Genomic DNA, 13,431 nt, shown 5'->3' on the forward strand with positions numbered 1-13,431 from the left:
GTGTGACCCCAGGAGTGGAACGTGGGTGTGAATTGGGAGGGTGGGGCGTTGGCAGCGTGAACTCCCCAGCAGTCAGAGATCAGCGTGAGACAGTGGGTGGCGAGAGCTCTGAGTTTAAAACCTTTCCCATGCCACCAACCTGGGGGAGGGGGGATACACAGCAACAAGGCAGCATTTGGGAGGCGTTTTCTGAGACTACGTGAATGTCTGTCACGGGGAAGGCTGCCAGCTGCTAACTGAATCAGGCAGAGGTTTCAAAGGACCAGACGGTCTTCCCGCCCCTTCATCTTTATTGGCTCAAATGTAGGGGAGAAGTCGCTCATTTTAGCGGAGGGTGGGGGGGGCTCTCGCTGGGGCTCCAGCTTCTCTTGCTGTTTGACTGCGGATTCAGAAAACCAAGTGATTTGCAGGATCTCCCCATTCTAGCGCCCTTCGCGGGCAGGGGGATTGGTACTGCCCTTGGTATTCACAGTAATCACACGGAGAAAAACTCTCGGGGTAGAATTGCCCGGACTCAGCTGGGCATAGAATGGACTCTGGGCCCTACCTGGAAAGGGCCCCCACGAATTCATATTCCACAGTCACTGCAACAGCACCCTCCAAAGGCCCGATTTGCAAAGTATTTAGGTGCCTAAAAATCCAGCCTGTCAATCCCACTAGGTGCCTATCTGCATCTTTAGGCACCTAAATACCTTTAAAAGCTGGCCCCAATTCTCCAGCCTCCTGCGTGGTTATTCACCCCCGTGGGACGCTGGTGTGAAATGCCAGCAGCTCACAAAGCTGGCGTCACCTGGGGGAAATGCCCATGTGAAGAGCAGAGCACCGGTGAATCCAGCCCAAAGCACATCCCCAGGCAGCCCTGCTCTCCATCCCCCCATTCCTAACCAGCGCCCGCTAGGAGAAGGCCCCTCAGCTGGAGAAGCTCTGCCCTGCAAGGAGCAATGGTCTCAAGTTGCAGTGGGGGAGGTTTAGGTTGGAGATCAGGAAACACTATTTCACTAGGAGGGTGGTGAAGCACTGGAATGGGTTCCCTAGGGAGGTGGTGGAATCTCCTTCCTTAGAGGTTTTTAAGGCCTGGCTTGACAAAGCCCTGGCTGGGATGATTTAGTTGGAGGTTGGACTAGAGACCTCCTGAGGTCCCTTCCAACCCTGAGATTCTGTGAGGCAAAGCCTGCGGGGAGCTGGGCTGATTGATTGAGGCTGGCAGCTCATCAGCACAACACAGAGCAGCTGGGTCAGAACCAATATGTAGCTACCGTGCAGGGAGGGTGGGGTTAAACCAGGTTTCTGTCCACTCTAGCCCGTCACTTGTCATGCAGCAGCAAACTGAGCTCATGGCCCCACAGGCCAGCCCAGAGGAAGGAGAGCTCCCCCAGGTGATAGGCTGGGTTCCCTGGGAGGCAATGGGCAAGGGCTGGGGGGGTCTGGCTCGTCTAACTACCCCTCTCCCTCTGTGTTCAGGAGTTGCCAGCTGCCCAGACAGACTCTGAATCCTCCCTGGCCAGGTTCTTCCACCACATTGCTCCGCTGGGGCTCTTCAGTTCTCTGGTAAGTAACTCCCCGCCCTCTGCCGGCAGCGCTGGAGCACCTGAGCTGGGGGCTTGCCTGGTTTTAGGCCCTGTAGCTTCTCCCCCACCATGTACCTCGGTGCTCCTGCTTCTTTTCACTTCTTCACCCCACCCCCTGGTGCTGCAGTCCATAGACAGGTGCGCTCCTGTTTTCTCCCCACACCCCCTTACTTTGGGCTCCAGTCCCTACCCTGCTGAGACTTTAAGGGTTTGCTTTAACGACCGTCATGCCCGGCTGGGCTGTGGATGGTGCTCTGTCCTCCTGCTATATGGCCACTACCTGTTACCGTGGCATCTGCTGGGTCGGTGGCCTGGCACGGCTTGCTCCCTGGGGTGGATCAGGGCTGGGAGCACCCACCCACCTTTTCCCCCGGCGGTTTTCCATTCAGACCCCCCCCACTGAGCACTTACCCTGGCACAGCTGCCGAGTTCAGGCCCCAGCCATGGTCCTGCTCAGGATAGCATGTGCTGGCTGTGAGACAGAGCATCTGGTATGTTAACAAACGTGCCTGTGTAATGCAGCCAGCCCCCTGCCACGTGCACCTGGGCACTCGCTGGCCAAGGCTCGGCTGCTATCGCTTCCAACAGTAGCGTGTGCACCGGTGACTCTTTGGCAGGGGCCGGGGAAAGGCAGTTACCACCTCTGAGTAACACGGCCTCTCTGACCTGCCCATGCTCCGTCCCCAGGGTGTGCTCCCTGGACGATGTTATTACAAACCCCACCCTACACCCATCTGATCGAGTGGGGAAGAGGTTCGGTGGCGTGGCCGGGGAGAGGAAGGAACTATGCCTCAGACCTCCCCACCCTGCTTCTCTTCCTGCAGCCATTTGGGGACCCTCTGCCGCTATTTAGTGTCCGACTGAACTGAGAGGCGGGAGTATTGACCCCTTTCTATCGTCAGGCTTCTGGGAGGAGGGCTGGGGCTATAAATTAAGCCCTGTCTGGGCTATGTGTGCCAGGGCTTGGCAGTTCCTGGCCCTGGCACCTCTGGGCTTGCTGCGCTAGGTATGGAAGTAAAAAATTGCTTGAGCCCCAGCTCCTCTCTTGTTACAAATGAAGCCCTGGGCCCAGGGGACTCTGGAGAGAGGGGTGGGAGGGGAAGTAACGAACATGCCAAATGAGAAGAGTCTGAGCCACTGGCCTTTCTCCCCAGCTGCTAGAAACTAGCCCTTCATCACAGCAGGGTGCCCTGCAAAGGATGAAACGCAGCGAGCCGTGCTGCCAGAGCAATGACCTGGGCTGCTCCGGGAGACTGCACCAAGTGCTTCCTAATACCAGCTCCTCGGTGCCTTCTTGCAATAATCCCTTAGCGGGGGTGGGAAATGCATCTCCTGTGTGTGATTGCAGCTCTGCCCGTGGCTTGCTGAGCGTCGTTCACCCCTGTGCGATGCTCCTTGGCACGTGGACGGTGGTGAGCCTGGCTGGTGAAAGCCCCAGGATCAGCAACGGGCGAGGTGGTAGGAATCGAACCTGCACCCGCTAGGCCCAGCCTGCAGTGAGGGGGAGGGGGGATTTTACAACTCGAGCTATTTGAACGCTGTCTGACCGTCTAACTCGTGTTCTCAGGCCCGGCTCCTCCACAAGCTCTCGGCCTGGGGCGGCCCGTCTGTCCCTGTGGAGAACATTGGCAGCCTGGACGATCGCGCCCCTTCCCTGGACAGGCCTGTGCGGCACGCCAAGAAGCGTCTCGGCAGACTGGCGCACCTCCTGTTCGCCATCATCCCCGCCAGGTTCCAGCGTGCCCTCGGCTACCTGCCGGCAGACTGCATGGGTCAGAGCGGGATCCCTGAGGGTAAGACCGCTCAGACGCAGAACGAAGCAGTGGATGGGTGAGCGGCCTGGATCTGCCAAGGGGGAGGTGGCCGTGCAGCAGGGCTGGTGCATGCGTCCTGCCTGGGCGCATGCATGCTGAGTTGCTGCTCTTGGGACACGCACCGTCAGGCGGAACGGCCCCCGCTCCAGGGAAAACGCTCTACTGTAGGTACCCGGTGTGAGACCTGAAAGGGGCTGGACTTCCCGAGAGCTGGGGTCTTACGCTGAATACCCACACAGAGTCTCTAGGCAGCCCGTTAAAACTTTGGCCCTGACCTTCCTGGAGTGGGAGGGGAGGTGTTTTGGCAAGCTTGTAGCGGGTCCCACAGGGTCAGCTCCTAGACGAGTCCTGCAGGCCAGGGGCTCTCAGCAATGATCTCTGCTGTAATAGCTGAAGGAATCCTTGGTGATAAACTGTACAACTCCAGCTGAGCTGGTCCAGCCCCCGTGGCTGGGAGCTGCCGATCATCTTAGCACGGTTCTGCCAGCTTCCCTTCCCGGTGCCCTGCAGCACCCCGTCCTCCTCGTCTGGTCCTGGCTAGACTACGTGACACAACTGTGCTGGCTTAATAGTGGTGACAGTGCAAATGGGGCTAGGCTGAGGCCAGACACCTGGCCCTCCTGCTCCAAGGTGGGATTTGAACCGACATCTGCAGATGTGAGAGGCTAGTTCCTTAAATCAGTGTCCTGGCCCCAGTCCACCTGCTCCCCAATAACCCCTGCTTCCTCTGGGCTGTGTGTGCTGGAGGAACGGTCCGGCCAAGCGAACTGCGAGCTCAGAGGAGAGGGAGCTGTTTGCTTAAAACCCTCACAGGCTCCCCTGGCTGGTACCAGGACCTACGTCCATAGCCCTGTTGCTGGTTGGCTAAAGCGACAGCTCACCGCTCACTAGCTAGGAGACTCTGGGGGTCACCCTTCCTCTTGCAGGAGGGTCTCGCGGCAGGGGAGCAGAGCTGGATGTCTTAGGCAAGGCTGGAGCATCGGGCCCGAGAGTCACGCAGCTAGTGTCACCCAGAAGACGTTAGTCTAGCTTTGCTGTTCCTGTTGCAGGGAAACGCCACTGCCATCTGATGGGACTCAACCCTAAGGTGCCTAAATTATGGGAGCAAGACTCCCGTCACTGTATGTGAAAAGTACATGGAGTTAAGGCTTGAAACCTGGACCTCTAGCTCCAGAAACACCAGCACCCTTTCCTTGAGCTCAGCTTTTAATACACTAATGACCTTGAGAAGAGGGTAAGGAGTGAGGGGGATAAAATCTGCATTGGTCTGGAGAAGACGGAGGGAACCTAACCCAGCCAGGGGCACGAATAGCACAGTGGCAGGGGCCGGGGGGAGCTGGCACTGACAGATGGCAGCTGATGCATTGTTCAGATTATTCTTTTCCCATATCTGAGAGGGTCCTAAGTAACTGTAATGACTTGGGGAAGAGCCGGATGTGTCAGTGGGCAGCTTGCTGCAGGTCTCTGCTGAATATGCAGAGGCAGGGGTGAAAAAAAGTCAACTTAATGTATTCTGCACAGGGACTAAGCTAGGGCAGTGGTTCTCGGACATCTGTACTGGTGACCCCTTTCACTTAGCAACCTCTGAGTGCGACCTCTCCCTTGGAAATTTAAAACAATTCTTTATATATTTAATACCATTGCAAATGCTGGCGGCAAAGCGGGGTTTGGGGTGGAGGCTGACAGCTTGTGACCCCTTGAGGGGCCCTGACCCCCAAGTTGAGAACCCCTGAGCTAGAGAGACCCTGAAAACCTTTTCTAAATCCATGCCTGTACTCCTGGCATGCTTCGTCCTCGGTCCTCCTGTCTCGGAGCAGAACTAGAGGGGCTTCGGAGATGAGTAACCAATGATCAGAGGCCTGGAAAGGCTTCTGTATGAGGGAAAAGATGTGGGCTGTGTGGTTTAGGGAGAAGACCGGCTATAGATGCAAAAAGGCATGCTAGCGAGGTCAGTCTTGTGCTTCTATTTACCTGCCTCATAACCAAAAACAAGGGACCCTTTGATGCAATTAGGAGGCAACGCTTTAAAACTGGTGACGAAAACTACCCTTTTTAACATTAGGCGTAACTAGCCTGTGGAACGCCTTGGCCTCAATGATCTTGTGGCAATAGCTCTAGAGTCTAATGAATTTCATTAGCCATCATGTCAGCTCTAAACCGTTGTGCTTCAGGAGGGAATCCAATCTCTGGCTGTCTCTCGTAGGAGGAGGATGCTCTGATGCTCAAGCAGGTGGTTCTAGAACTGCCCAGAAGTGGGTGTCTTGCACTTCCCCGTGGAGCAGCTGGTACAGGCTGCTGCCCGATAGGATGCTGGATGAGATGAAGCCTGGTTTGGCAAGTCTCTGTTCCAGATTCCCCAGGAGCACGTCTCTCGCAGCCCTTTCCCCTACTGGGAAGAGCTTTCCTGCACGGCTCCATCCTCGTGGAGACTGACTGCTCCTGGCTCTGACTGGTCTCCCAAAGCCAGCAAAGGAGTTGGGTTACGCCTCTGATTAAGGGGAAAGGGAACCAACCAAGGCTTCCCAAAAAGCAGGGGCCAGGGCAGGAGGGAGACTAGCTGCCAGTCCAACACTGAGCCAAGACAGGCCTGAGCTGTCTCTCACCTCGTAGCCGGGACCCAGCACCGTGAGGTCCAGCCGTCACCGGGGTGAAGGTATCTGAATACGGCTGGCCTGTCAGTCACATGGCAAACCTGCTAGGCCATCCCTGCTCTGGAGCATCTGGGGTCTGTGTGCCTGTCCTTTGGGAGGGCAGACTTGGGCAGTGGTGACCCTTGCCTCCATGTGCTGTTTGTGGCTTTCTTGCAGAGATCCAGAAAAGTCCAGTCAAGCCTTCAGGCAAAGGGAGCAAAAGGAAACAAGATGATGTTGCTCTGGAGGAGCAGCAGTCCTGGGTGGAGATCTTGCAGCAAGAGCTGCCGGAGGAGGACGAGGCCGAAGACTCTACCTATGAGGTATGACGCACTGGCTGTTTGGCAGAGCAAGTCCCTGCGTGCTGGGTTACGCAGAACCGTGGCGTAGCTCCAGCGCATTAACACGGCTGTTTGCGCCCGGGATGCCACATCCCTTTCCGAGCACTGAGATCTCCTCTGCTCTCTCGCTCCTGGGGGCAGGTGGACTGCCGCAAAGCATGCGAGGCCTCCAGACAGCAGGAGGTGGTTAAGGAATGAACCACCAGACTGGGGCCTGGCAGGTCTGACAGCTGCATCCCTCGCTGAGCCATGGACAGCGCATGGGCTGGATTCAGTAGATATGAGGCCCTTTGTTTTCAGTTTTTACTGAGGGTTTTTTAAACTGAAACGCCTGGATTTTACAAAAGCCATTTGACACTTTTTTTACTGATTGGCACTTCAGACCCAGCTGCCTGCTCCAGAACAAGAGATGATGGCTCACTAATTGCCAGCTTTCCTTCCAGAGCGGGGAAATGGGTCAGCAGGACCTGCATGACAAGTGCCGCATACGGACTGCAGTCAAACCCACGTCAACCATGTGCACGTTACCAGTTTTATAGAGAGTATGGGTAGTTCTCAGCCTTCCAAGCAAATGAGCTTTGGTGTCCTACTTTTCATGCTAAAATGGGTCAAAAATGAAAAAAACTATCTCACTATACTTCAGAATAAGGGGTTTTTGAAAGCTTTTTAAAGAGTTACCCAGAAAACTGCAACATGAATCTTATGCAATGGTTTTGAACGTCTCTTTGGGGTGTGTTTTGCTTTTAAGTTTTAGAATAACCACTGATAGTTTCCCAGGAAACTTTGTTGTATTTAAAGGACCTTTGGTCTACAGAAGTTGTCTGCTCCTCCCCTGGCAGATGCATCTCGTAACACGCATCCTATTTGTGTCCTAACGAGAAGTGGTGAGACTAGTGCCTGCTCTGCATTGCATGGAGGAGCTCTAACTTCCCTTCGCCGGTGTGATCTGCACAACGTGGCTGTTGCATTTGGCTACAGGCCACGGTGACTAGTGTACAGGTGGCATTGGCCCATGTGAGCATATGCTACGGTGCTTGCTCCCAATTAGACCTATTGGACGATGAGTTTCTCCGAACAGGAACTCTCCGCCTTGAGTGTCCGGGAAGTGCCTGGCAGACAGGAGGCTATTCATAAAGCCTCTTGCCCAGCAGATGAATCTGTGCTGAGTTGTAGCTGAACAGATCATTGAAGTGGCAGATTCCCCCCTCCCCCAAAACATTCCCAGTGTTGCCAAGCTCTGGTTCACCAAGGGGGCTGGGGAAGGACAGACTCGGGAAGCACAAAGGGCAATTAGTCAGCGCCCACCAAAAGCCAAAGGGACTTGAGTGCCTAACCACCCTTTGCCTTTGCACCCTTCCCCAGTCCTCATCCCCCTTCAAAGGGAGCCTGCCCCCTTTGCTGCGTCTGTGGGGAGAGCAACGGGCTCCTGCTGGAGCATTGTCCTCTGCTCCAGGGCTTGCTGCTGCTCATCTTCCTGGATGTAGTTTGGCACAAACCCCGTGTCCTCACCAGCACGGGCCTCCTTCCCTCTTGCAGCCAACGCGATCAGAGACGGACTCCGAGGAATACAGGTCCCAGAATGACACAGAGACCGACCTGGAGTTGGAAGAGAAAGATGGGGTCCTGGTGCTGAAGGAATCGCCGAGTCTGCAGGTAAGTGAGCCCCTCTCAACGGCCGTAGGATCACACACAAGGGCAAGCGAGGCCCCTTGTGTAGGGACTGCAAGCGTCCGTGTGATTAACAGGCAACTGGGCTGCAGCTTTGATGAATTATCTTGTCTTACGCCGAGCTCTGGAGAGCGTAATGATGGCACTGGACCAAAGCATGGATCCTCCTAAGCCTGATTCCCAGTTCACCAAAGTAAACGGAGCAAGATGTGGATTTATGGGGCCAGTAGTTGCTGAAATGAGCCAATTCTCTGGAGCTGTTCTGGCTGCTGGTGTATCTGTTACAACAGGGGTGGGGGAGGCATAATCTCCTCTCTAACCACAAAGCTTTAGGGTGGGTTTAGTCTGACTCTCCTGAGCCCCAGGTGCAAACCCCAGCGTTGATGTAACTGCCCAGTTCTTGGTGCCGGCTCCGCTCTGAACTGCCCGACTGTGTGCCCTTGACTCTGCAGGAGTCTGCCGAGCACATGCTGGCTGCAGCAAGCAGCAATACCCTGGAGCAGCAGGCTGCAGCGGGCGGCGGCGGCGGGGACATGCAGGAGCAGCAGGCTGCAGCGGGCAGCGGCGGCGGGGACATGCAGGAGCAGCAGGCTGCAGCGGGCGGCGGTGACTGGGATGAAGTGATTGGTGAGGGTGTCTCTCCCCTGCACACAGGTGCTTTCTCCTGGGGCAAGGGGGGATGGGTCTGTGCACAGGGGCGAGGGGGCTACTGAAACTGCATCTTGAGAGCATGTTTTCCAGTACTGTGAGCCTGATAGGATGTTCTCCCTTCCCCTGCTGCCCTGTGAAGGCAGGAGGGTGATTGGAGAGGGGGGGGCCTCAGATACCTCCTTTTCCAGGCCCTAAACTCCCAGCTGCTGAACAGCTGTTGGCAATGCCCTTCCCTGAGCAGAACCACCCCACTAGCTTGAGGCAAGAGCCTCCCTCATCTGATCCACTCAGGTGAGTGCAGGGCAGTGGGGAATCCGGCCCCAGTCTCTAGTGGCCGGAGGAGATGGTTGGGCATCAGGTGAGAGAGGAAAGCCATGCAGAACTGTGCTCCGTGGTCATGCAGGGACCGGAGTCAGGACTCCTAGCTCCAAGCCCCAGTACTGCCATAGTCACTCGGACTGTGGCCAATTCCCATCAGCCCTTTCTGCTTCCATGACTTTCCCCCTGGGGATAATCCTGAGAGACATGAGCCTTCCATCCCAGTGGAGGCAAGTGTGGGAGATGCTCGGATGACAGGCCCCAAACCTATGCACCTCACCTCGCTCTTGAGGAGGCCTCTGAGTGGCTGTGCACTTCCCGAGTGCCCACTAACGCAGCTTGTTCCCACACACTGGACTGATTCCGGCGCTTCGTATTAATGTCTCTTGAACATAAGAACGGCCGGACTGGGTCAGACCAAAGGCCCATCTAGTCCAGTATCCTGTCTACCGACAGTGGCCAATGCCAGGTGCCCCAGAGGGAGTGAACCTAACAGGCAATGATCAAGTGATCTCTCTCCTGCCATCCATCTCCATCCTGGCTAATAGCCATTAATGGGCTTAACCTCCATGAATTTATCCCGTTCCCTTTTAAACGCTGTTATAGTCCTAGCCTTCACAACCTCCTCAGGCAAGGAGTTCCACAAGTTGACTGCGCTGTGTGAAGAACTTTTATTTGTTTTAAACCTGCTGCCTATTAATTTCATTTGGTGACCCCTAGTTCTTGTATTATGGGAATAAGTAAATAACTTTTCCTTATCTACTTTCTCCACATCACTCATGATTTTATAGACCTCTAGCATATCCCCCCTTAGTCTCCTCTTTTCCGAGCTGAAGAGTCTTAGCCTCTTTAATCTCGCCTCATATGGGACCCATTCCAAACCCCTAATCATTTTAGTTGCCCTTCTCTGAACCTTTTCTAATGCCAGTATATCGTTTTTGAGATGAGGCGACCACATCTGTACACAGTATTCGAGATGTGGGCGTACCATGGATTTATATAAGGGCAATATATTCTCCGTCTTATTCTCTATCCCCTTTTTAATTATGCCTAACATCCTGTTTGCTTTTTTGATCACCTCTTGAAAGCACTAGTGACTGGTAAATTAGATATGACTGTATCCAACCTGTTTAAAGTCCTAGTTCCTGAATGATCCATTGACCACCAGTGTCCTGCAGAGCACTGGTGGGTGGGTGGGCCGGCTGGCTGGTCACATGGTCGTAGGCCCTCCATTTCCACCTGCTAAACTGTATTAACACTGCTAAATATGTTGGATGCTCTGCCTGTAGGCAAAGGCTGTAGATGCTAAAGCTGCTGTTCCTTCACCAGTGGAAAGAGGCAGCCTAGTCACAAATAGGAAGGCAGGCTTCCAAGCAGCGCTCGAAGAATGATCCATGCACCAAAGTTTGGAGATGCCTGGCTTAAAGGATTACAAAACACCAACCCCAGGCTCACTACCACCTCTTGTTCCCTCTAAAACTTTGGCTCACCTGATTGGAGCTCTTCTCTCTAGGGTATTCGTGAGAATCAGGACCTCCTGTGAGGTCACTGAACTTCCCCAACTGCTCCCTCGCGGCAGACCCAGCTACCACCAAAGTTGCAACCTACAGTGTTGGTGCTGGATGAAGTATTGGCCTCAAGCTTCCAGAGGTGCTGAGCACACCCAGTGAAGTAGGTGGGGTTTGCTGGTGCTTGGCATCCTCTGAAAATCAGGCCATGACGATGTGAAGGTCTTACCGCACTGGGCAGCACTGTCTCTGTTGCTGATCTTGGCCAGTGCATGAACTGGAATAACTGTTCTTTCCCTTTCCATTCTAGGATAAATGGGGCCCCTGGACTCCTGGACCAAGTTTCTATTTTTCCATAGTGGCTGCTGTGGCTTTGAAATGCCTGGTTCTCCCCTAGCCAGCTTTGCCCTGTGAATGTGGATTAAACTGTCTTATAAAATGCAATGTTCATATTTTGGAACCTGTGATAATAAACCTTTTTTTTTTTTTCCATGTGACTTCAAAAGCAGTTTGGCTCTTCTCTGCCCCAGAGCTTGGCTAGCTCAGTAACTGGGAAACAAAGTAACTTTGGGGGATGTCACTGCTGTGGTTGGGTCTTGGGGTACAAAGCTGGGCTCTCTGCAGATATCTAGAAGGTAGCACATTAAACTACTGCACCAGCCCCTCCTCCTCCAGGATGGCTCCCAGTCCACTGTTTGGCAGGAGAATGGCAACGCTGTCCTCTGACTACCCCAGTTCATCCCTATGTCCAGCACAAGGGGCAGTTTGGCGGATGGAAAGGGTCTTGTACCTTCTCTGGGGCTGCTCTGCACCAGCACGGCTACTTCAAAGGTGCTGCAGAACAACGATGAATTGGGGGCCCTCTGCCTCCAGAGCTGTCCCAGCAGCAGTGGCAAGGCCAGGGCTGGGGCACCATGTCCAGTCCTGATGTGAAAACCCTACAGTGGAGCTGCAAACATGGGGAGGGTCCTGAAATTAACTGTCTAGGAAACCAGCCTTACAGTGGGAGACTTAATGTGCCTAATCGATTGCGTTTATCAAAGAGCAGGCTAAGAGGTGACCTCCAGAGTCTAGAAGTACTCCCAGAGCAGAAAAGACGCTCTGGTTCAACTGAACAAAGTGGGCTTGATATGGGACTGTCTTAGTGAAATTCTCTGGCCTGTGATCAGCAGTAGTGCGGGCTCGGAGTCTGTCACACGTGCTCAACTTAACTCTTGCCAACAGTAGGCAGGTGTGACTGGTTTAGTTACACTGGCAAAACCCTCTTGTGTGGCTGCAGTGATACTGGTATAAAACCTCCGCTGGGTCCCCAAACAGCCAGAAGCTATTCTGCTATAAGCCCCGTTTTCTGCCAATACCTCTCCGCACTAGGACTCTTTCCTTGGAGTAGCTATTTCAGTTTGGGGGCGATTCTCTTTACCAGCATGGCTCTGTTGGTGACATGTGGACCAGGCCTAAATCTTAAAACTGACTTGGGCTATTGGGTTTTAAGATATCTGGAGACCTTTGTTCTCCTGCCCAGTACTAAGCTTATTCCTTACAGAAGCCATTGCCCTGGAGAAGCCAGTGATCTCTGCACACCTACCTGTGCTGTACAAACACCATGGTGGGGTTTCTGTCAGGCTTGGAGTAAGAGCAGCTGGGCTGGAAATGCAGGTGTCTAAGAGGAATAGACCATGTTAATTTACCAAAATTGTGAGATGTCTAACTTCAGCCTGAATTGCTTTTCCAGTGGGTGCCACCTCCAGGAGCCCCTCCCTTGACCAAAGGGTGGAGAGGCTCCCTCCTGGGCCCTCTCCGCACCCCGGTTAAAGGGAAAGTACATCCCACACCCTCAGCTGACTAGCCTGTAACAATTCCTGGTAAGCAAAGTGTTCAAAATCAAGCCCCTCTTTTACGCAAACCCAGAGCTAAACGTTGCAGAAGCTGGCTTAGAATCGCTCTTGACATGTCCCTGGGGCTTGCACTCAGAGTTCTGGGAACATGGGCTAACCAGAAGAACATTGCTATCCCCATTTTACAGATGGGTACCAGGCACAGAGGTGAGGTTGGTGCGGGAGCTGTGATTAGACTGTAAGAGGCCCAAGCTCTCTGCTCTGTCTCTAATCCACTAGGATGTGGTCTGGGGAAGCCAGAATATGGTGCTACTCATCTTTCTACTTAAAAAGGCTACTTCATCTGGCAAAGATCATGTCAGGGAACAGTATGCTCATGGCAGCTCTTACTGTGAGGCTAAACTGATCCTGGAAAGGATTGAGGTTACAGCCACAGTAATCTAGCCAGCTAGAAACCTGTTCTGAGAATAACTTTCCTTGATTTTTTTACTTAAAAAAAATTTTTTTTAGAAAGTACTAATTGCTGGAGGGTGATTAGTGAATACCTGCCCCGTTTTCTGATGCTGGGACACCTACTTGGACAGCATGCTTTCCTGGTCCAGCCTTGAGTGGTGAATCTCCTGGGCAGCAGTGGTGGTAAGTCTCTCTGGCATTAACTTCAGCCATGCAGAAGGGAGGCTAGATGGCTTGCGCTCGGCAACTCAATTAGGAAAGATCTTCTTGAATGCTTTAGAGAGGCAGCCTGGAATCAGAACCAAAGTGCAGGCCTGATACGCAGTGCACAGCAGTAGCTGCATGCAAGGGGGAGTAACTCTCTTTTTTTCCTGTAAAAGCAGCAAAGAATCCTGTGGCACCTTATAGACTAACAGACGTTTTGGAGCATGAGCTTTCGTGGGTGAATACCCACTTCGTCGGATGCATGTCAGATCCAGACTAACACGGCTACCCCTCTGATATATATATTTTTTTTCCCCTGGGTGAGTCACAGGGCCCTAGGGTTTAGCTGCTGTTGTGACTTCCATCCATCCCCTATCAGAAGTTTCTGGACTCTTTTAAATACGAAATTAAAGGCAGGCCAGCTGGGATACTCTCTTGCGA

The 13,431-nt window shown here is 53.6% G+C and overlaps 1 protein-coding gene across 2 annotated transcripts; it reads left to right on the forward strand.

Moving 5' to 3' along the window:
• Positions 1-1,222: 1,222 nt before the first annotated feature.
• Positions 1,223-10,995, forward strand: LOC120391806. 2 transcript variants are annotated; one of them, XM_039515920.1, is made up of 7 exons: positions 1,223-1,376; positions 1,462-1,548; positions 3,136-3,361; positions 6,190-6,335; positions 7,890-8,006; positions 8,474-8,675; positions 10,809-10,995. In XM_039515920.1, the coding sequence occupies exons 1-7, from the start codon at positions 1,314-1,316 to the stop codon at positions 10,811-10,813; spliced, it is 846 nt and encodes a 281-aa protein (XP_039371854.1). In that variant the 5' UTR covers positions 1,223-1,313; the 3' UTR covers positions 10,814-10,995. The 2 variants fall into 2 exon arrangements, with proteins under 2 accessions (XP_039371854.1, XP_039371855.1); XM_039515921.1 differs by having other exon boundaries at positions 8,474-8,648.
• The last annotated feature ends 2,436 nt before the right edge of the window (positions 10,996-13,431 follow it).

Source organism: Mauremys reevesii, linkage group 26 (assembly GCF_016161935.1).
Source record: "Mauremys reevesii isolate NIE-2019 linkage group 26, ASM1616193v1, whole genome shotgun sequence".
NCBI classification, from domain to species: domain Eukaryota; kingdom Metazoa; phylum Chordata; order Testudines; family Geoemydidae; genus Mauremys; species Mauremys reevesii.